Below are 23803 nucleotides of genomic sequence, written 5' to 3'. Positions count from 1 at the left end.
GAGAAATCGAGCATGGTAATCTACATTGAAAGACGTGGTTTACAAAACCGAATAAGTCTAGGCTAATTCACCTGTGAAAAAATATAGACCATCGAAATATTTGCATTCGACATTACAAAAGGGGTCACTATTGTAATTGTATAGGTGCTATAAACAAAATCGATTCATGTCCTTAATCCCATGTACCAGAATCGATGGAAGGCCATTATATGACCTCTAATAACCTAATGACTTTTACTGAAGCAATTTTTACTGCAAAAAGTAGAAGATAGAGGGGAAAGAGATTGTGTGGGGTGTGTGTGTGGGGGGTGGTGGGGGGGTGGTTGGAGGCAAGGGGATATGGGCCGGAGAGAGAAAACAGATGAGAGAGAGCATTGGAAGTGAAAGAGAAGGGCGAGGAGAGCTCGAGATGAAGATATCGAATGTAGGGGAGGAGGAGGGGAAAGGGGTAATTTAGGGAAGAGGTGGTTATATAGGGAGGGGAGCCCCCTCTTAAAGAGGTATGGGTTGTGCTTCCCGGGGATAATAAACTAATTCATAATCAAATCATCTCCATGCATCGTTTATGTTTCATACAAACAAACAAATCCCCCCCCCCCCCCCCCATCCTTCAATATACGCGCATGTATATGATTTCTAGGCCTAGAACTCGTGAGTGTAATATGCCACCTACCTTCGACAGAGAGCAACAACTGTCGTCCGCGGGATAGATTTCCGATATCAATCATGATAATAATTATGTTAGCACAATAGGCTATTGTATACTTCTGGTTATATACCCTATACTGTGTCCTTCCAGCATAATAGTGTTATGATTGCAAACCAGATCAGCTCTACTTTTTAATCCCTTGATTTTTGGTTTCTAAACAAAAGAGAAACCAAAACTAAATATTTGAAATGAGGGAATGTCTAAATTGGACACACCTCAGTGATCCGAATACATTAATGTCCATATTTGTGGAATATAGTATTGGCGAGTTGTGATTTACTTTGCAGAGTTTTTAAACTACGTTTTAAAATACTGCAGCATTCTCTGTGTGGTAGCATGTAGGCCTATAATGTGGCGTAACATGTGATGGTGTGTAGGGCGGGTTGCTTGTTTTAGGGGGCGCTTATCTTTTAATATGGCCATTTGTGGCATATTAAAAATTGATCCGTTGTCCTATACAAAAACAATTTGGTTTTGAAATATTGTACACATTTCACGTAAAAACGTCATCAATTATGCCTGCCGAAAATGTACATTTTCCTAATTTTGCCCTTGCCTTGTGGTATTATTTACTTAGGGTGATTGAGGTAAAATGTTTGACAGAATAAAACATTTATGTAATATGAAGGTATATGCTGAAATGTATCTTTTATTGTTTTTCTTTCTTTCTTTTTGTTCACAATTAATGATAAGACACAAATATATCCTAAACCTAACCCCAACCATAACCCTAAACGTCGCCTTAACCTGTAACCTAAGTTTTAATCCTAAACCTAAACCTAGCCCCAAACCTTATCTAACCCCTGACTCTCTGAATCCTAATTCTGACTTCCAACTTCCAAAAGGGGTAATTTAGGGAAGAGGTGGTTATATAGGGAGGGGAGCCCCCTCTTAAAGAGGTATGGGCTGTGCTTCCTGGGGATAATAAACTAATTCATAATCAAATCATCTCCACGCATCGTTAATGATTCCTACAAACAAACAAATCCCCCCCACCCCGCCCCATCCTTCAATATACGCGCATGTATATGATTTCTAGGCCTAGAACTCGTGAGTGTAATATGCCACCTACCTTCGACAGAGAGCAACAACTGTCGTCCGGACGGAAGTGCGATGTGAAGCGAGAGAGTGTAGATGTCGGCACACGACGCAACAGTAAACAAAAGGTTATATACCCTATACTGTGTCCTTCCAGCATAATAGTGTTATGATTGCAAACCAGATCAGCTCTACTTTTTAATCCCTTGATTTTTGGTTTCTAAACAAAAGAGAAACCAAAACTAAATATTTGAAATGAGGGAATGTCTAAATTGGACACACCTCAGTGATCCGAATACATTAATGTCCATATTTGTGGAATATAGTATTGGCGAGTTGTGATTTACTTTGCAGAGTTTTTAAACTACGTTTTAAAATACTGCAGCATTCTCTGTGTGGTAGCATGTAGGCCTATAGTGTGGCGTAACATGTGATGGTGTGTAGGGCGGGTTGCTTGTTTTAGGGGGCGCTTATCTTTTAATATGGCCATTTGTGGCATATTAAAAATTGATCCGTTGTCCTATACAAAAACAATTTGGTTTTGAAATATTGTACACATTTCACATTAAAACGTCATCAATTATGCCTGCCGAAAAATGTACATTTTCCTAATTTTTGCCCTTGCCTTGTGGTATTATTTTCTTAGGGTGATTGAGGTAAAATGTTTGACTGAATGAAACATTTATGTAATATGAAGGTATATGCTGAAATGTATCTTTTATTGTTTTTCTTTCTTTCTTTTTGTTCACAATTAATGATAAGACACAAATATATCCTAAACCTAACCCCAACCATAACCCTAAACGTCGCCTTAACCTGTAACCTAAGTTTTAATCCTAAACCTAAACCTAGCCCCAAACCTTATCTAACCCCTGACTCTCTGAATCCTAATTCTGACTTCCAACTTCTCACCTATGCACATTCCACCTCGCAACCCTTAATACTCACACACGCACATCCCACACACCCCCTACAGCACCCACATCAATAAATCCACACTCTGTCGACTTCAAACACACCCCTACCCCGGGCTACCCCCAAATACCCCATTCTGATCGAACTCTAATTCTACTAATAACTCGACACTAAATTCTACTAATAACTCATCACTAAATTACTCTAAAAATAATTATACATGTTGGAATATAGAAAATTGGTTGTCGTTTTTTCCGATATATGCCCAGCCTACTTTATCGAATGGTTTATAGTCCAATAGAGGCTGAAAGCGATATTTATGAAAAAACGCTAGCTCCAGATCACAATAAGGCTATTGAACAGTGTATAGAATAAGCCGGTCCCTGTAAATTGTAGTATTTAGCCGAAGCGATCAATGTTTAGAAGGCTTTTAGAACATATTTTGGCAGTAGAAAAATGATCTGGGCTGTATCGCGGCCAGAGACTAAGTTCGGTTTTATACATTAAGCGTATATTGACAACCTACATTGAGACCCCTTGAAATGATGATAAATATATCGACACTGAATCCAGAGCTGCTCAGAGTGACACATGTTTTTAGTTATGAAGTATTGCAATGGACTTTTACCAGGAAAATGTGAATTTATACTAATTCAAGACACCAATCGGAAGAAACATAGTAACCACTGTGCAACGCTTGTGTTTGGCCTTCTTATGTGTGAAATTTCGAGGCAAGGCGGTGAGTAAAAATAGTAAAATCAATGAATTTATGCTAAAAATTCCATAACATCAATTCTGTAGATATGACATATAAAGGCAAAACTCAGCACTAAAGTGGACGTTTTGAATAGGATGCATGTACTAAATATACACAAATTTGGGTTTCTTCGCTAACGGAATGGATGTAGAAGTCTTTTTCGTTAAAAAAGTGGGACATTTTTTAAATTTTGATGGACAAAATTGCAATAAGAAATAGGCGTTTCCAAGCTTGCAAAATTACGATGAATTGTGTGCACAAACGATACCAATTAAGGCACATGCCTTACCCTCAAGTTGAAAGTAAGTACCGTAATTATTTATATAGAGTGTCCAACATATTAGGGCGAACTTCTGGCGAAATCGATGCAAAGTCAATTCATGAAATCTTCGTTGCCACTAGAAAGTGCGTGAGCAATAATGTAACATCAAATATACACGCCTATTTACATAATTTCCTAAGACCTTACAGAAGTGATCAGGCTCAAATATAAAACTAGAGAGTTTGGTCATTGATATGCACCATCAATTTTGAACCTATGATCAATATTGCTAGGCAAAAATTCACAGCAAACATGGCAAATTTCTCTCATTTCGGAGATATTTGAAACAAGACAGCTCGACCCCTTAATACAGCCGTCTCTCAACATACAACACGCGATATTCAAAATTCCCGGGCGCAGAAATCGTCGAGTGCAATGACGTCCCAGTAATACAGTAAAGGCGGAGAGCCGACTGTTTTTATTCGTTTTTATGGTCAATATGAGTTTGTTTTAAATAAAACTACGTGATTTCGTGCCTATAATTATTTTCCTAACATATAAGGCATAATGTTATCATTGCCGGAGACCCCCTTTAAAGAAAACTGTCATTCAATGGGTTGAGCTTCTATCACTTTTTCAGCCAACCAATATCAGAACATCCGAATGAAAATGAATTTTACTAACTTCTATAAAATATCAACAAAACAATATTCTTGCATATTCTCTAACATTGGCAAAAACAGTAAGGGAAATATATTATATCTCATTTCAAGAACTGCTACCCTTTATCCTACCCTGTCTGCATAGAGACGTGTTTGCAAATACATCCTTGGTAGAAAGTACACTACCTATGCAGATTCCTTAGCTACCCTTGAACTTCATTTGTTGTCTGAAAGGAGACAAAACATCTGCAAGGAATTTGCCCTGAAAGCAAGCTCGTCTGTGAGGTTCTCACCCTGGTTTCCACCTAGTAAGTATCACTCCCACATGACTCTCAGAAGACAACCAAAATTTGACTCTTTTAGATGTAGGACCAACAGATTTCAAAATAGTCCCCTACCATTTCTCACCAACATCCTAAAAGAAATGTAGTTTGTTTTTGCTTGTCAGTCATATTTTAATATTGTTCCAAATCCAGTCAAGTGCAATTATTATTATAATGTGTTCTTATTTATTTTTATGTTTTTAATGTTTGAGTGTTTTAATTATAAATACATGTATTTTTCATAAGCTATTTTAATGTAAATGTCGTGCAATTCAGCCGTTGGCTGCTATGTGATTTCTAATAAAATATACAATATACAATATACAATACAAACATTCCAAGAAATAAGAGACAAAAATCCGTGATCTGTTGCAAAATCTATAATCCAACACAGTTTATTCATTGATTTTTCAACCAATTACAGATTTTAAACGGAAAAATGTCAGTTTTTCACAGATTTTTCAACAGATCACAGATTTTACACGGAAAAATGTCTCCTATGGAAGACAGAGATAAAAAGTCTAGTTTGCGTCTGACGTCATCAGTCAATCAAACTCGAGCACGGTTTGTTTACAAGTATCGTGATGATATGAGTTGCTGAACGCGGCAATAAAACCAGGAGCCTTATTGTTAATTTTGCACCTTCAAACATACAAACCATCTCAAAAGTTAGGTCTTTATAGTAGGAAACTTTATTTCGCGAAGGCACCATGTCAACAATGCCTAGAAAAGTTGCTTTTTGCCTTGTAAAAGTACGTAATTTTTCGCCATTTTGTGCTATAATTCCTTTTCTCCGATCGGCACCAGATAAATCGACCTTCCTAACTTCTTTTTACGCGCTATTAACCAATCAAAGATCGCAGGGAATTTGATTGACAGTTACGTCAGACGCAAACTAGTCTTTTTATCTCTGTCTTCAATTATAGTGAACTGCCATCAGAAGTCCAGGGTTCAACCATCTCTAAATTCCATCAACTGATTCCTATTTCAAACTCTTTTATACTTCCATCGCGTCTTTACTTAACCCACGAAGACAAATCAGTCCACTTGAATTCAATTATTTGTCTTCGTGAGTTAATTTGTACATTAGAATCCAGAGCTGGGTAGAAACTTTCTTCATGATTATGAAGCCAATGACGTAAATCGCTTTTTGATGCGTTAGAAAAGGGCAGTACCTTACTGGTCAAATACCAATCGCTCATCGCTTACCCATCAGCAAACACAAAATGTTTTAAATAAGTTATATTTTGGCTTCTGGTGTAGGTAAAAACGTTTTAATAACATTAAAATGTCGGGTTATATAAAGGTCATAAAAACGTTTTAAAACGTTTTGTATGAAAACACACTACAACAATATTTCTAAAATGTTTTCAAAAATGTTATTGTAAACTATTTTTGCAAACATTTTTTGCCAAATATTTTGTCAACACTAAAATAACATTATGTTAAAAAATTTGCCCCCAGCAAACACAGAAATGTTCTTAAAATGTTTTCTTTAAAACGTTTTAATAACATTTAAATGTCGGGTTATATAAAGGTCATAAAAACGTATTTAAAATGTTATTGCAAATATTTTGGGCAAACATTTTTCGCAAAATATTTTTTCAACCCAGAAATAACATTCTGTTTAGAATGTTTTGTATCAGGTTTTCAAAAATGTTTTTGGAATGTTATTAAAACGTTTTTATACCCTTTATATAACCCGACATTTAAACGTTTTCTGTAAAACATTTTGTGTTTGCTGGGCAGTAGATTATCAAGAAATGTTTTTCAATGTTATGAAAACGTTTTATACCCTTAATATACCCTTTATATAACCCGACATTTAAACGTTTTCTGACAACATTTTATAACCTTTTGCGAATGATGTCGAAAACGTGTTGTGTTTGCTGGGTAGCGATGGATCATTACTTACAGACGTTTCACGTTGGGTAGATTTCTAAATGCACCCGTCTCAATATGCTGAAGAGGACTTATCGCTATAAATCTGGAAAAAAATATATTAATTTATTCATTATTATTACTTGATGATATATTTCTAGCCATATTAATTCCGCTGGTATAGGTAGAAGTTGTGAAAGTATCAATATATCAAGCATGTTTTGGCACGCTGTTTGGAAACTTTTTTGGGTCATAATATTGCACAGACCCTTACGAACTACGGTACATACCCGGGATACAATAGTTTTACCCATTGCACCTCGACAACACCCCCTACATAACCGTTTATACCCAGGTGACTCCCGGGGGGCCACTCCCAGAGGTGACGCGTACATGTAGGGCTGTTAAGACCCCTTTTTCAGCGGCGCTGTCACCCATGGCCCCATATTTTTTACGAACACATGCTCTGTCAACATTAATTTTCACCAGGTTCGCCGTCGCAAATAATAAAGGAGACAAGGAGAACAAGTGATCCCGCCTGGGAATCGAACCCAGGACCTCAGGTTTACGAGACCTATGCCTTAACCACTTGGCCACGGGAGCTTCATGATTAGGCTGGTTGAAATTCGAACCCATAAGCGGTCGCTTAAACTTATCTCCTCCCCGCAAATAGCCCATAGTAGCTAGGGCCGTAAATGCGAGAAATAAATTGCCATCCTCCCTGTGAGGAAATATAACACGGAAAAACAGTGGCATGATCGACGGGAATTATAAATAAACATTAATTTTCACCAGGTTCGCCGTCGCAAATAATAAAGGAGACAAGGAGAAAAAGTGATCCCGCCTGGGAATCGAACCCAGGACCTCAGGTTTACGAGACCTATGCCTTAACCACTTGGCCACGGGAGCTTCATGATTAGGCTGGTTGAAATTCGAACCCATAAGCGGTTACTTAAACTTATCTCCTCCCCGCAAATAGCCCTGGATCCCCAGGCGGGATCACTTTTTCTCCTTGTCTCCTTTATTATTTGCGACGGCGAACCTGGTGAAAATTAATGTTTATTTATAATTCCCGCCCTAGCTACTATGGGCTATTTGCGGGGAGGAGATAAGTTTAAGTGACCGCTTATGGGTTCGAATTTCAACCAGCCTAATCATGAAGCTCCCGTGGCCAAGTGGTTAAGGCATAGGTCTCGTAAACCTGAGGTCCTGGGTTCGATTCCCAGGCGGGATCACTTTTTCTCTTTGTCTCCTTTATTATTTGCGACGGCGAACCTGGTGAAAATTAATGTTTTTTTTATAATTCCCGTCGATCATGCCACTGTTTTTCCGTGTTACATGCTCTGTCACCCATTTTTTCATTTCATCTGTCACCCAAAGACACTTACCCTTAATTTTCAATTTGAACAGCAACTTTTGTTACACTCTTATCGCTGGTATTAAGAAAACGCTGTTTAGGAGAGAATGTTTAACATGGTTTTTTTTGTTTTGTTTTTTTGTTGCTTTAAGCAGCATATATTACTCGTATTTTCTTAGGGTTAATCAGGGGGCTATTGATATAGTTTAAACATTAGCGAAGTAAATGCTTTAATCAGCATGTTTTATTAAAGAAATAACGTGCGTTTAAGGTAATAAAGTTCGGTAATAAAGTTCGTGCAACCCTTATTTTAATCGAAAAATTGATTGAGTACAATATAATGATGAACATCGGCACGGCATTGCGTGGTGACTGTCGAGCAATGGTCATAAAATTTGCCGGAATATATACTTGAATTTCCATCTTATTCAGGTGTGTAGCCAGGAAGCCCAGGATAATACTGAATTCATGAGAGATATAGAGCGGTTTTGGAAGTTTTACAGATCTAACTTGATTCGAATATGTCAGCTCTGTGCAGTGTAAATTCATACACGTCGGTACACATGGTACACGGTATTCGATACGGAATCGATGCACTGTGAATGCACGCATGTATGTGTGTAGTGTGTTGTGAAAGTATAGCCTATGTGCAACGAATACAGAGATATATCGTAAATGCAAAAAAAATGGGCACGAAGTGGGCATCGCGTCGCGCTTGCTCGACGCAGGGGGGTTTCTGAGGGGGATGTGCCGCCCTCAGAAGCAAGAAACTTTTGCAAAATGAGACCTACTTGAAGCGATTTGGTGCATACTTTTCCTTTCTTTCTCTCTTTCTTTCTTTCTTTCGTCTCTCTCTCTCTCCTCTCTTTCGTTCTTTCTTTCTTTCTCTCTCTCACTTTTTTTTTTTTTGCGATTCATACCCCGGGGTGCTGCAGCCACCAAAGCACCCCCTGAATCCGCGCTTGATATAACCATAACGTGTAAGGGGATGCCCTAATAGTAATATCCAATTTTTTATACACTTAGGTACAATTCTACACTTATATTCTTACAAATTTATGAGCTTTGTCAGGCCATCAAAACTCCCAGATTTCAGCGTTTCAATGTTGTTCCCTGATAAAAACCTGGAATAAAAACGTTTAGAGAAAAGCAGTGTATAAAATCAGGGAATAAATGACCCAACCAACAAAACGATGCTCTTAAACATTACATAGCTTGTAATTTTTATACTCACAAATATTGAAGTTCTTGAGTGCTGACAAAAGTACCTGGTTCCAAACTTCTTAATTGTGTATAATATATGTTCCTGTATGTTTAAAAGAAAAGAAAAGTTTGATAACGCAACGTATATTTGTTCTGAAAAACATCAATGCAAATTCCTCCCTGTAGACTACAGACCGCAAAAAAAATTAAGGCACCAGTTATTTCTACCCCTGTATATCATGAACAAAGACAGTAATTTGATCAAAGAACCAGTAGCCAATAGCTCGAATTTTGCACGAATATTGTAATTTTTAGATTGCATTTAAGACCGCATTCGTTGACATCGTTCAAGAAATAAAGACACGATGATCCAAATACCCAATGAAGATGCAAATGCAAAAGTTGCAGTTTGTTCCATTGCATGCCCTATTAATTTATACACAAAACGTTTTCGACAAGAGAATTAGCGCCGTGCTTCTATTGATTAGCACATTAAAACTAGTGGCGTACTTTCCATTGTTAGAACATAAATTGTGCATATTTTGATTTCGTTTCTTCCTTAGGTTTTAGCAATTTCAACAAATGAGGCCATAAACCAGAATTAAAAGGTACTGGCTGCTTGTTCTTATTTTGACATACTTATTTTTGTTAAGGATATACAGGGGTGAACTGGTACCTTAATTCTTTTGCGTCTGTACGCGGACGGTGGTCTTGCCTGCCGGTTCTGTTGTTTGCGAAATGCTAGCACAAACTTCAATGTCTAGAGGATTATCTATTCAAAACAAATATGCCACGAAAGCCTCTAGAAGTCATAGTCATTAGGAAACGAATTTGGAGAAAACCTTCTGTGAATAAAATACTATGCCGAGCCATCAGCCTGGGTGGCTCACGCTCCAGTAATTTCAGATGATTGAGCTCAGTAATACATCAAAGAATCTCTTCCAATTCATGAAAACAAATAGATAATCAGCTTATCGGATTAAAAGCTTAGAGGGAAGGTCTTGCTGCTCAGCGAGTGTTTGTCAGAAGGTTTTCTCCAAATTCATTCTCTAATGGCGAACGCGAAAATCTGTAGTGAGCAGTATTAGTTTTAGCATGTCCTCATGCAGTACAAACTTTCAAGTTGTGTATTATCTAGTTAAGGTTACACGAAGAAACGTATAAAAAACGTATAAAAGACGTATAAAGTTGTTCTCTAAAACAGAGTTTTCTCAGTAATCAAATATCGCAGCGAGTGAAATGTTTGGTGCATTGATGTAGCTTAACATTTTGTGTGTGTTATATACAAATTTTTAGAATAAGTTTAAAAATCCTTCGTTTAAAGCATTTTTACGCATCATGTTCACAAGATCAAAAACACGTTCCATGACGTTTTTTTGAAATGTGCGCCCCGTATAAATCCACGCCGAGTGATTGTTTTCTTCTTTTTCGTATTGTGCTACAAATCGATCAAAGAAATAATGTTGCCATGGGGAAGAACCAAATACAGTACCGATTAAATTTTAAAAGCCCGTTTTGGGGGAAAATTTTGGAGAATTTGCTTGAGAAAAGGCTGGTTTGTGAAATTATCGATATCTTGATTACGGGACGTTAATTTAGACATCTGAATACCTACATTATTTCTCAACATTCTTGGAATTGCTATTCCATTTGATTTTCACTCCAAATTGAAGCGGTTTTGCAAAAAACGAGGTTTTTCTCCATCGGGTTCGTCCAAAATTTCAGCGCCGACATGCGTGTTTATTCTAAGAGCCATTATGCGGACGCAATTGTAATCACGTCATTGCGTCAAATTATAATTATATATCCCCTTCGAGGACAAGCAATTGCGTGAGCTGATGTGTGGCCGAGCGGATAGAGCGTTGGACTTTGAATCTATTATGATTAATTTTTGTGGGTTCGAGTCCCCGTGTGGCTGAAATTTCGTTTTGTTTCCTCTTTTCTCATTTTTACTTCTGTTCTTCCCTCTTTTCTTTCTCCTTTTCTTTTTTCATTTCTTTTTTTTCTTTCTTTCTTTCTTTCTTTTTTATTCACTATTTCTTTATTCTTTCTTGCTCCTTTCTTTTATAGTTTTTGTATATTTGATTGATTCGCTGACTACAGTGATTGATTGTTTTTCACTTTATATAATTCCCGATACGCTCGTTCATTTTCTGCATGGCTGTTTCTGTTATGAACTTACGCCCCTCTTAAATCAAGCGCATGAAAAACCTTTCGGCTAACCTTAAAATACCAGTTATTGGAAATCACTTTTGGTTTGGGTAAAAAACACGCCACAAAGTGTGGAAAATTAGCGATTGAGATTCAAATATTTTTTGGTATATATACTTTTGCGTGTGATCATGACGTCAAAAGAATCAGTTTGCGAAATGAAGTTTTATGAAAACTTCAACGGCAAGGGGATTAAGTTCATGTAATATTGACTTCTTTTTACTGGAGCTAGCAGTATAGGATACTTCTGGGAAGAATGTAGCAAGTGTCTAACTCTTCTACATATGCAAATAAGCTTTACGATAAATAGCGCCATCATTGTTCACCTTTTCTTTAAAATGACTACAGTTTACAAGTCATGTCATCTTCCTGCCTGACCCTCCCTCTCTGTGGGAAAAAAAAAACCCTGACAACAGCACCGGGGAGTGGGAAATGGGAGTTTCCAGGAGTGGGAGTGGGTTATTATATGAGGGGGCAAAGTTTAAAAGGGCAAGGATAGCGCTGTTCAGGAGGTCATCACCTTGCGAGTCCATCCATCAATGTGTATTCAAACGAAGCGCCTATAATGTAAAGTCTTTTGTCTTGAAGTGTGACCAATAAGCCACTTGACCAAACAAAAGGGAACAGTCGCTTACACATGCTCTTCTTTGATCGATCATTGATACATATGTCACGAGTTGAGTGACAAGACGCCATCGGCACAGTAACCAATCACACGTTCGCGTTGAAATAAAACTGAGTAAGAAATCCAATCGATTATGTGCAGTTGCCGTTAAAGTAAATTTCCAAACTTCATTTCACAAACTCTCTTTTCCATGTCATTAACCACGTGTTTCATTTTGATGCCTCATCCTCATCCTTGGACAGAGTGAAAAACGGGCACATTTCTTTAAAGGGGCATAAGTTGTGCGTCGATTGAAGTAATTGTTTTGGTTCCTTAATTACTATGCCAAAGTATATTTAATCAAGTTGTCAAATATAGAAGAAAAGGGGGCAATGGGGGTTCTGTTTTTCTTTTTAGGGGGACACTCTGTATGTGAATATGTATGCATTCTTCTCCTTTAAAAACATCATCTTTCCAGTAAAATCCAGCTTGGCATTGGTTTACATTGATATAGATCTAGACAATGTATGATTTTAAATACTCTTACAATAGCCGTAAACCGGTCAGACCGTTGAAACTAGACTTGTTTAGTGAAGTGATTTCTGTCTTGTCGAGTCGTCTGAAACAAATTGAAACAAAAAAGATTCATCCATATTTTACAGATGTAGAAAATTGTCGTTATAATCAAATCACTAAAATCTTTTTTAGATGAGTTGTTGTTAAAACTTTTAAATGGTTAAGCAAACTTACAGTATAATAAGCTTATCTAGTCCTTCAAATGCGGAGTTCGCCCAACTAGATATAGGGTTCTCATAAAGCGACCTGAAAAAATAACATTAAAACCCGCATGAAAATCAAATAATTATTTGATCCAATCAGACCGAAGGCGGTAATTATATGAATCATCATCATCATCATTATCATTCACATCATCATCATCATCATCATCATCATCATCATCATCATCATCATCATCATCATCATCATCATCATCATCATCATCATCATCATCATCATCATCATCATCATCATCATTGTCATCATCATCATCATCATCATCATCATCATCATCATCATCATCATCGTCATCATCACCACCAATTCACCATCATTATCATGGTCATCGTCGACAAGCGGTATGGACGTATGTACGCACGCATTGCCCACATAATGCTCATTGTATTATTTTATCTCGATATGCCTATGTACTCACAGTTGGTGCAAATTGGTTAGTTTACTAAATGTTTCATTCTCAAGTCTGGTAATATTATTCTGCTCGAATGTTCTAGAACAAAGATAAGAAAATGGGAAACAAACAGTTATAAACCAATCATTTGTTGCCTTTATTGCTTTAGCAAATTAGGCTATTCCAGAAATTAGATGCACACTCCTATAGAGGAGTTCGATTTTCATGATTTTTCAGACTTTCTTTTATCCAATCATGGTTATTGGAAATCCAGACTTTCAAAGTCTCCGGCACGGCGAAAAATCCAGCAGAAAAATAGTTCAAAATCAGACATTTTCAATTTGAGAGCTCATTTTGGAAATTTTCGTGATTTTTCATTCATTTAATGGCATTTCCAAGCTTTTTCAAGTAACATGGGCCACTGGAATTCCAGTCGTTGTCAGAAACCTGGAAATCCAGACATTTCTATAAAGGTATATAACATGGGGTGTGTAATTACTTTCTGGAACAGCTCATTAACTACCCAGCAAACACAAAAACGTTTTAAATAAGTTATATTTTGGCTTTTGGTTTAGGTAAAAACGTTTTAATAACATTAAAATGTCGGGTTATATAAAGGTCATAAAAACGTTTTAAAACGTTTTGTATGAAAACACACTACAACAATATTTTTTAAAATGTTTTCAAAATATTATTGTAAACTATTTTTGCAAACATTTTCTGCCAAATATTTTGCCAACACTTAAATAACATTATGTTACAATATTTGTACCCAGCAAACACTGAAACGTTCTTAAAATGGTTTTTTACGTTTTAATAACATTTAAATGTAGGGTTATATAAAGGTCGTGAAAACGTTTTTAAAACGTTATAGCAAATATTTTGGGAAAACATTTTTCGCAAAATATTTTTTCAACCCCAAAATAACATTCTGTTAGAATGTTTTGTATCAAGTTTTCAAAAAATGTTTTTGGAATGTTATTAAAACGTTTTAATACCCTTTATATAACCCGACATTTAATCGTAAAACATTTTGTGTTTGCTGGCAGTAGATTATCAAAAAATGTTTATTAATGTTATGAAAACGTTTTACACCCTTAATATACCATATATATAATCCGACATTTAAACGTTTTCTGACAACCTTTTATAACCTTTTGCGAATGATGTCGAAAACGTTTTGTGTTTGCTGGGTATTCTACCGGCCCAAAACAAACAAAAGTTGAACAGTTGAACTGTGGGGCACATTTCAATGAAAATCGGCGCTGGACAGGTAAAACATTTTTGGTACAGCCTTTAATTTCGTCCGATATCGCTATCGGTATCCGGATAGGTGTCGATGGCTCTAAATCAAATTGTGCACATTGGACGTTTTGAAACTGTGTACATAGAAAATTTTAATTTCCAAATTAAACCATTTTAGTTCAAACCCATTCACACCCTATGGAAGACATGACCTTAGTCTCCTACACAGGGAGTGTGAATTTAAAATGGGGTTACATGAATGGATGACTCCATTTGAAATATACACTCTCTGTGTGTGAGATTAAAATCATGTCTTCCGCCTCTCAATTGTACGTGGGAGGTTATTTTGCCTGAAACGTTACTGTTTTTAATCCTGCTGAGGGAACTCGATAACATCCCCATGTAGGTAGGGTTTAATACCCCAGCGCTAGCCCAGGTCTACGCCAAGCTGATTTAAATCAAAACTGCAAACAGATCTGAAGCTAGTAATCAGTTTCTACAAACTTTTACGTCTTTTAGAAAATCATATTTTCAGACGAGTGTCTTGAGAAATCCTGTTTGGAAGTGAGGTGCATACAGTATGTCCATACAATTCACCTGGACAACAGTAAGTAAGGTGCAGTGTGTCCATACAATTCACCTGGACCACCGTAAGTAAGGTGCAGTATGTCCATACATTTCACCTGGACCACCGTAAAGTAAGGCGCAGTATGTCCATACAATTCGCCTGGACCACCGTAAGTAAGGCGCAGTATGCCCATACAATTCACCTGGACCACCGTAAGTAAGCTGCTGGACAACCGTATGTGAGGAGAGGTATGTCCTATTCACCTGGCCCACCCGTAACAACTGAAACCAGGCAAAAATGTTCATGGGGACAGGGGTGTAGCTAGCTTTCTTGGTCAGGGAGTCAAAACAAAATGTTGGGGTAAAGACGAAAAAAAATGCAGATACGTCATACATACATATACCGGTTTTTGTTGTTTTTTTAGAGAGATTGTACATGTCTTCGAGCTTCACTTGGACGATGTGCGCGGGTAAATTTTACACCATTTTCGCCCATGATTTGGATGAAAAGGGCTCTACTGTGACAGTGTGACTAGCATCGCTGGTCGATAGAAACAAATTTTCGGTAAAAAAAAACCCCAAAAAAACGCAGTGATTTATAGTGCGCGACGCACAGGCACAACGCCTAGACGTTGATCCACAAGCCTCAGTACACTTTACAGGTTGTTGCTGACCACTACGGCCCCACATCATTCCATAAACCATTTAACAACAACTCGGGGACATTGGATGTATTTCCCACGGAAGCCTCATCATGCTCACCGTCGTTTTATCTTTTCAGTTTCTGTTTCCGTATCCGTAAAAGTTTTTGTAAGTCATTGTTATTCTGAAGTGGTAGTCTCCCTGGTGTGACCAATCTTTTATTCTAGCCTTTTGTTAGTTACTGAAAATTTGAAGCTCGTGAATTTCAGTTTTCGTTTTGGTAAGTTATATTGATCTTTTACATAAAACCTTGAGATGTGCGGTTGGTTGCTAATCTAGACAAAAGAAGAGTTAATTTTACGGTCCTAAATTCGCGGTAAATTGTACGGCTTCAATTGACTTGTGTTTGGTGTATATGCACTTACGCCTAGACGTAAGTGGCTCTTAAAAATAGTCATGCATTGAAATATATACTAACCATTTGCCAAGTTATAAGCAAAAGTCTTTCATATTGGCGATGAAACGAGCGTCTAAAATAGTCAAATACCTCCCAATGAGGCGCGTACAAGTGGTGATTTGGGAATCATGTTTTATATTGAAATGCAATACAAAAGTATTGCATTGGAGCAAAGATAATGTATTCTATTCATTCGTACCAATGGCAAGCTAATCTGATAATTGGTTGGGTCGGGTTTATTTTAAATGTTTATTTTTGCAGAGCTTATTTTCAGTCATGGATCATACTGATAAATTTCGCAAGGGATGGAGAGGGAGGGAAAAATACTTGAGACTGAACAAGTGAGAGTGGGAAGGGTGAGGAAGAAAGAGAGGAGAGGGAGAGACGGAAAGACTAGAAAAAGAAGAACTCGAGAGGAGAGAGTATGGACCGGGAGGGAGTGGGGAGACTGATCAGGGGGGGGGGTGGGGTGGGGGGGTCAGGAGGAAGCAAAATAGGGAGTAGAAATAGACATTGATGGAAGGGCGACACTGTGGCCATGCACAAGTGCTTTGGGGTTCGACAGGCTCAAGCGGACCTTTTGTGATTTTAGGGCTTATTTGCAACGTTTTTACAGAAAAAGGTGGACTTTGTCATTCGGATTGGCATGCATTTTGTCAAAATAATGTAGATCAATTTACCAATGTAAAGACGAGAGGGCGCTAGACCATTTAAAACACTGGTGCTAACGTAATCTTTCCTCTCCCGGTTTTATTGACATAAGCAATCACCTCTATTGAAATAAGCTGATTGGTACTTTAGAGTTAACAATGAAGTCAGATTACAGTAACTTACTGAATCCCTTGCGTTTTCGTATCTGAACAAAAGACTTACGGAAACTGAAAAGATAAAAAGACCCTCAGTGTCCACTTCCCCGTTGGAATAAGGATACAGTAATACAAGGTCATACTTACAGCCAAGTCAAATTGTGCAAGCCAATGAAGTTGTCCTGTTCCAATCGTGTGATGCTGTTTCTGTGTAGTAACCTGTGATCAAAATGGATGCCACGTGGATTACATTACATTAGAAGTTGAATTATGGGTAGGACGAATGAAATTATGTCACGATTTTAGAATATATGTATCCTAGGTATAGATAATAGACGGTCATTTTGCTTCCTATAATATGCTATTCACGTGTCGTATACTTTGGTCCCGGGGGTGGGGGTGCACTTCAATATGAAATGGATATAGGTGTAGGGCTGGCACTTTTGCACTAAGGGGCATTCGGTGAGAGCAAAATGTACAAAATATGGGGTCATTGGGTGAGAGCATGATTTTTGGCATTCGGTGAGAGCAAAATATGGGGTCATTGGGTGAGAACATGACCTTTTGTAAATGGAATCTTTGGGTAAGAGCCGAAACAGCGCCGCGAAAACCTCGAAAATCGAATTTCTAGTTCCAAATGGCTTCAAATTTCATTGATTTTTCAAACTAGTAACAAAATCAATGATAAATAAAGTTGCTGTTCAAATTGAACTTGTAAGGGTCTTTGGGTGACAGATCAAATGGAAAAAACTATAAACAGTAAGAGCTTCGGTATCACACAAGGACTATATCGTACACGATGTACTCAAAATTCGGTATATTCACTATAAACACGCTGTATATGAGACATTTTCCCGTAAAGTCATTATGTATTGTTGTTATCATCGATTCGTCATCCCTATTGATGAGTTAACATTTGTTTACATTTGGTATGCCTTGTGCAGCTATGACTAGGCATCTACGGAGGAAGTTGATAGTTTTGCATTGCCATGGTTTTAGAACATATTACAACAAAAAAGGTAATCGAACTTGCTAACAGGTGCTGCAAGAAAGCTACATATTATAATACTATTAATTATTAATAGAAAGGTCTGGTGTGTCTATAAAAGTAAGACCTAAGACCCAAAAACTAAGACCCTATCTACAAAACTAAGACCTACAAAACTAAGACCTACAACCTACAAAACTAAGACCTACAAAACTAAGACCTGTGACCATTATGATCAACTCAAAATTGGTGCTGCATGATTTAATTATTTGTTGTGATTTAATTATATAACATTTTCCTCTTTGATATTGAGATTTTTCATTGAAACTGGGGATACTTCTTACAAATTTCTGGTGAAATATGGTATTTAAAAACCCACTTTAAAATAGCTTGACACAATGAACATTCCAGTACAATCACAGTCTATGGTACAGTGTGCTTTTTGACATGAGAGAAAGTGACACCACCTGTGTAGGTCTTAGTTTTGTAGGTCTTAGTTTTGTAGGTCTTAGTTTTGTAAATAGGGTCTTAGTTTTTGGGTCTTAGGTCTTAGTTTTGTAGACACCCATTATTCTGCCTTTATATGTGAAACAAAAGAGGACGTTATGAATGTAAACATTTGACATCATAGGTCAAATCTATAAATTACCACCCACAAGAAATTCTGGTTCCCATATCTTATCCGGTAACACTGAAAATATTTACATAGGTTGATTCTACTCACAAAACATCCAGATTTCTGAACGGAGCATACTCAGCATCTTGAAGCATTTTCAAAGGCGTGTCACTCACTTCTCTGTTTTGTTTGCAAATATATTGAAGAGGAAGAGATTAAAATATATCTTAGCGGCGTGATACTATAAAGTTGCTTTGTAGTAACGTATTACTAACTTGCAAGTACATTGTGCTTCATTAGTTTTCGTTACTTCTTTTTGGCACGCAGGCCACGGTTGTTTAATGACATGTAGAACTGTATTCATTTTTAAGAAAGGTTGAACACTGATGGCGCTATTTATCTTAAATCTTGTTTGCATCTTTTCAAGGGGTAGACACTTCTATAATGACATTAAAACATCTTGTTCACCGAATGTATGTTACTTAATCGTGGGGGTGTGTGTGTGTTGAGCCACATTGGTCAGCGAACTGCTCTAAAGTTGGCTCAGGTGTATGGGTTAATGTCTGTGTATAGATGAGTTGACTTCTGACGTTAATGCATGGATATGCCCACGCATCATCGTAATTTCCATTGTTTTTTTTTTTTTTGTTTTTTGTTTTGTTTTTTGTTTGCCTGACAGTATGAGCGGGCATTATATTTTGTTCATGACTCGTGTTTTTAAAACTCCCGCCACATCACATTAAGGCTATCACTAAGGTGTCACTTGATTTGGAACAGATAATAATCACTATTTTATTATGATTTCGTATTATGACAGGCTGTTAATTCTTAATTTCAGGAATTTACAATTTATGAAATAAATGATTTACAAAATTTTACTTAAAATCAAATTAAAGCCGACTTACAGATGTCGCAGCAATGGAAATATTTCAGCCATTTCGGTCCAGTTTCTGCTAGATGGGTCCGTCAAATTTGAAATAATTCTATGTGAATGAACATATAAAATATAATATTGATAAAATAATGTTAAATGAGATATAACAAAATATTGCCAGCATTAACGGTAATGGTAATGGCCTTTTATTCACACAAAATGTATTATCTACTTTTCGACAAAATACCCGTTTTCACATTTTAGAAAAAGTCAGACAAGACGATTTCAGAAAGTCGCGTTTTCCATAGGGGTATATGGATTTCAACAAGAATAGCCTATTCCGTATAATAATTCGGAACATGGACTGTTATAGTATACAAATATTGACTGCTATGAGGGGCATGGTTAAAATTATAGGCCCAAGGTGATCTCGTCAAAACCATGCTATGACCCGAGGCGCAGCCGAGGGTCATAGCATGGCCTATAATTTTAACCATGACCCGAATAAAGCAGTCAATATTTGTTTTATATACCTCATTAATATAGATTTTTGTCATCTGATTGGTTAAATAGCCTATTTTATTGTTAATATCAGGCCATGGTAAAATTTACAAAGAAAGTTTTTCGTTATGAACCGATCGCGTCATCGCAACTGGCAGGCAGCGCGTTGGCGCCGCGTGCGTAATGCAAACACACCATCACGCGCGTAGAGTTTGATCGCGACGCACACCGCGCGATGTGAAAATGACTATGCCCGGGGAATACTAGTAGTCTTTTTAAAAGACTATTGCCCGGGGAATAGTTAAAAAGGAGGGCATAGTTAATTCAATGACTGCACTTTTAACCAATCAGCTGACAGGAATCTATATATGTGACCGTACACCACGAATGAGCCGTAAATGTCCTCAATTGTATTCTGAGTTACAGTGTAAAATGGGCATGAAGGTCATATTCATATGTATTTCAATTTGGTGCTACGTGTATCTCATTAAATGAGGTACACGTAGCACCAAATTGAGGTACCTATGAATACGACCTTCATGGCCATTTTACACTGTAACTCAGAATACAATTGAGGACATTTACGGCTCATACGTGGTGTACGGTCACATATGAGGTATATAATTGTAGATATACATAGGCCATCATTGAAGACCCGGTACGACCGTGAAATTGCGTACGAAGGCAAAGAAGACACCCTTGAGCAAATAGGGTGCTTATTTTACACTTGGTAAAATAATCACAATTTCAAAACGGTAATTTTTTTAATAGATGCACAGGATCTAATCCTGCACATTATGACACCATATATATAATCCATTGTGACCTCAAGAAGTAAAGTCACAAGCAATCGAATAGACGAAGGTCCAGTTTTAAAAGTGACAAACTGGCTTATGTAATATGCAAATGTAACATGTAATACGCAAATGTAATATTTAATATTAGTTCGCAATTTCACAGCCGTATGACCTTTTTCGTCGACTATTAGGACACGTCTCAGGATAATGCATGCATTTAAGATATCACCTATTATACAGAATTAAGGTACCAGTTGTGTTCACTCCTGTATATCCTAAATAAAGACAAATATGTCAAAATAAAAACCAGCAGCCAATGCCTGTACTCTTTAGCTCTGATTGCAGACCTTATTTGTTGAAATTGGTTGAGAATTAAAGAAACGGTGATCTAAAACCTAATGAAGATACAAAATAAAAAGTTGCACTTTTGTGTTCTAATCAATGAAAGCACGATGCTAGTTTTGCGTGCTAATCAATGAAAGCACGGCGCTAGTTATCGTGTTCGCGAACGCTTTGTGTACAAATCAATAGGGCATTGAATGGGGTAAAACTGCAACTTTTAAATTCGCATCCTCTTTGGGTTTTTGGATTGCCGTGTCTTTCTTTCTTGACCAGTTTCAACGAATGAGGTCTTAAATTTGAGCTAAAAGATGCAGCTATTGGCTGTTGGTTCCAATTATGGCATATCTGCCTTTATTTAGAATATACAGGTGGTGAACGTGACTGGTACCTTAATTTTTTGGTTTACTGTATATCTTTATTATTACGTTCTCATTTTGTATACTTACAATATTCTGACTGGTACTCTCGAAACTTTTTTGAAACCGTTAATAAGTTGTTTCCATGAGACTTCGCTACATGAGATCATCAGAGGACAGCATGCACAATTCACGGGACAGTTTTTAGAGATGTCGTCCGAAGTACCGAAAACTAAAAAGTATATTAAAAAAGTACACCAATGTTATAACGACGTTTGTCGGACGCTAATTAGGCCAATGGTAAATAAGTAATGAAAACATCAGAAAAACTACAGCAACATTGATATACGAATATCAACATTAATAATATAACGATAAATATGATGATTTATATGAGTAGTTAGTAGTAATGGTAGTATTTTATTTTTATTATTATTATTATTATTATTATTATTATTATTATTATTATTATTATTATTATTATTATTATTATTATTATTGTAATAATAATTGATGATACCAACCACATCTAAGAGCTTCATGATTCTCCATATGCCATGAACAATTCTCACTGGCTACATCCAACTGACGTCCACTTTCTGGTATTTTGAAGTATTCAGGATCATGTTGAAATTCATTAAGACACGGTAGTCTACTACAGCAAGGGTCCCATGCTATATCGCTCCGACTACTACTTGACACATGAATATCATCATCATCATCGAAAGTCACTAGAAATCATATATTGAAATTCAATTGAGATTAGGTATCTAACAAACACAAAAAGTTTTAGACATTTTTCGGTAAAAGGTTAGAAAGGGCTGCCAGAAAACGGTCTAAATGTCGGGTTATATCAGGGTGTAAAATGTTTTCATAAATTCAAATATATTTGGAAAACTTACGACAAATTATTCTAACACTATATGATTTTATTGTCATATCGACCTATATAATACTTGTTAATCATTCAAAGGCACAATTAGGTATACCGGATATGTGACATTGAGCTAAGGTTAAGTCCAATGCTTTCCATTCCAAGAAAAATGTGCATATGGAGCTATAATGAAACCCCTGATCAAGTCTTGGGATCTCCTTTATACGCCGTAGAAGTGACGTAGTTAATTGGATTAACTATCATAGCAATAGATGAATATAATTTTCACTATACCGCCCTGCACTACAACGTTCACGCGGTACCGATACATTGAACCATAGATGTCACTGTGCATAGATGTCAAAGAAAGGCTGACCACTCGCACCTGTAAGATAAGTATCTTTGAAAACAGCGGTATTGTATTCAATCTATGTTTGCTGACATACACAGGTGATTAGTGCAATCTGCTTGTAGTGCAGGGCGGTCTATTCAAAAATTATATTCATCTATTGCTATGGTAGTTAATCCGATTATGACGTCACTTCTACGGCGTATAGACGAATCCAACGAGCCAAGTCATGGTCAGGATTTGGTCGGCCATCTTTGGGTCCCCGCAGCACCAAAAAGCCGCTTAAAAATCGATGTTAGATTCTTTTGTGTTGTAAACTGTCATCATTCTTTTGTCTACGGGTGATAGAATGCAGTTTAAAATACCCTCCAAGGCCGCATTATGTCACATTTTAGGTAAGATTGAGCCGACGGGGACACAACTTTGGCAGCCATTAAGGTATAGGAATGCGTGAAATTGGATTCGTCTATAGAAACAATCCATTCACATTGGCGTATATAAAGGGAGATTTAAAAAAGGGTCGACGAAAAATATCATAAAACCAGATGTAAGACGTGATCATAGTCCACAAACCTAGCTGAGGCGTGTTGGTGTATTGAAGGGTTTTTTTTAAGTCATGATCCCACAAAAAGTATATACAAAGATTAACGTTTGGAAACGAAAATTATTTTAACCTAAATCAATCACTAATTTTCAACAACATTTGGCGTGTCTTTTATCCAATAATTTCCAATAATTGGTCTTTTAACTAGATAATGTAGTCTATGAAGAAATGTAGAAACTATTGTTCTTAAACTCAGTGTCGTATTGTCGTTTTAATTTACTGCTCACTATAGACGAATCAAATCCCACGCATTCCTACACCACAATGGCAGCCATAGCTGGGTCCCCTGCTGACTCTATCCTACCTGAAATGTGAAATGACGAGTCCTTGGCGGGAATTTTAAACTGCGTTCCATCACCCGTGTTACACGTATACAAAAGAATGATGAAAGTTTACAACACAATACAATATAAAATCGATTTTTAAGCGGCTTTAATCCACCCAATTGGGCAGTCAAAACACCAGTTTGGAGCGCCGGGAACCAAGTAATGGCCGAATAATTTCTGACCATCACTTGGCTCGTACGTTGGATTCGTCTATAGATTTCCATGTTCCTTTAGTGAGGCATTCATGACAGAGTGGTTTTGAATAGATAATCCTATATAATCCTCTAGACGTTTGTAATCTTGAACAGCATTTCTTATATTAGAAAAGTCACTTACTGCAAAAGTACTCGT

General features: G+C 37.0%; 1 protein-coding gene and 3 non-coding genes across 4 annotated transcripts; 1 reads left to right on the top strand and 3 right to left on the bottom strand.

Moving 5' to 3' along the window:
- Positions 1–7076: 7076 nt before the first annotated feature.
- On the bottom strand, positions 7077–7150 carry Trnat-cgu (transfer RNA threonine (anticodon CGU)). Its single transcript has one exon. It is a non-coding gene; the product is annotated as a tRNA-Thr (tRNA).
- Positions 7151–7382: 232 nt separating this feature from the next.
- On the bottom strand, positions 7383–7456 carry Trnat-cgu (transfer RNA threonine (anticodon CGU)). Its single transcript has one exon. It is a non-coding gene; the product is annotated as a tRNA-Thr (tRNA).
- Positions 7457–7708: 252 nt separating this feature from the next.
- On the top strand, positions 7709–7782 carry Trnat-cgu (transfer RNA threonine (anticodon CGU)). The gene has a single exon. It is a non-coding gene; the product is annotated as a tRNA-Thr (tRNA).
- Positions 7783–9134: 1352 nt separating this feature from the next.
- Positions 9135–23797, bottom strand: LOC140141384 (uncharacterized). The gene is made up of 10 exons (XM_072163242.1): positions 23789–23797; positions 21824–22030; positions 21390–21531; positions 19335–19412; positions 18538–18609; positions 16973–17044; positions 13136–13207; positions 12673–12744; positions 12470–12541; positions 9135–9210 (listed from the first exon to the last, which is right to left on the bottom strand). Coding segments are annotated over exons 1-10 (864 nt in total). The 5' UTR covers positions 23790–23797.
- Between the last annotated feature and the right edge of the window lie 6 nt (positions 23798–23803).

This window comes from Amphiura filiformis, chromosome 2, assembly GCF_039555335.1.
Source record: "Amphiura filiformis chromosome 2, Afil_fr2py, whole genome shotgun sequence".
NCBI lineage: Eukaryota > Metazoa > Echinodermata > Ophiuroidea > Amphilepidida > Amphiuridae > Amphiura > Amphiura filiformis.
The sequence above is the reverse complement of the archived record's forward strand: the minus strand, read 5'-3'. Positions and strand labels throughout refer to the sequence as shown.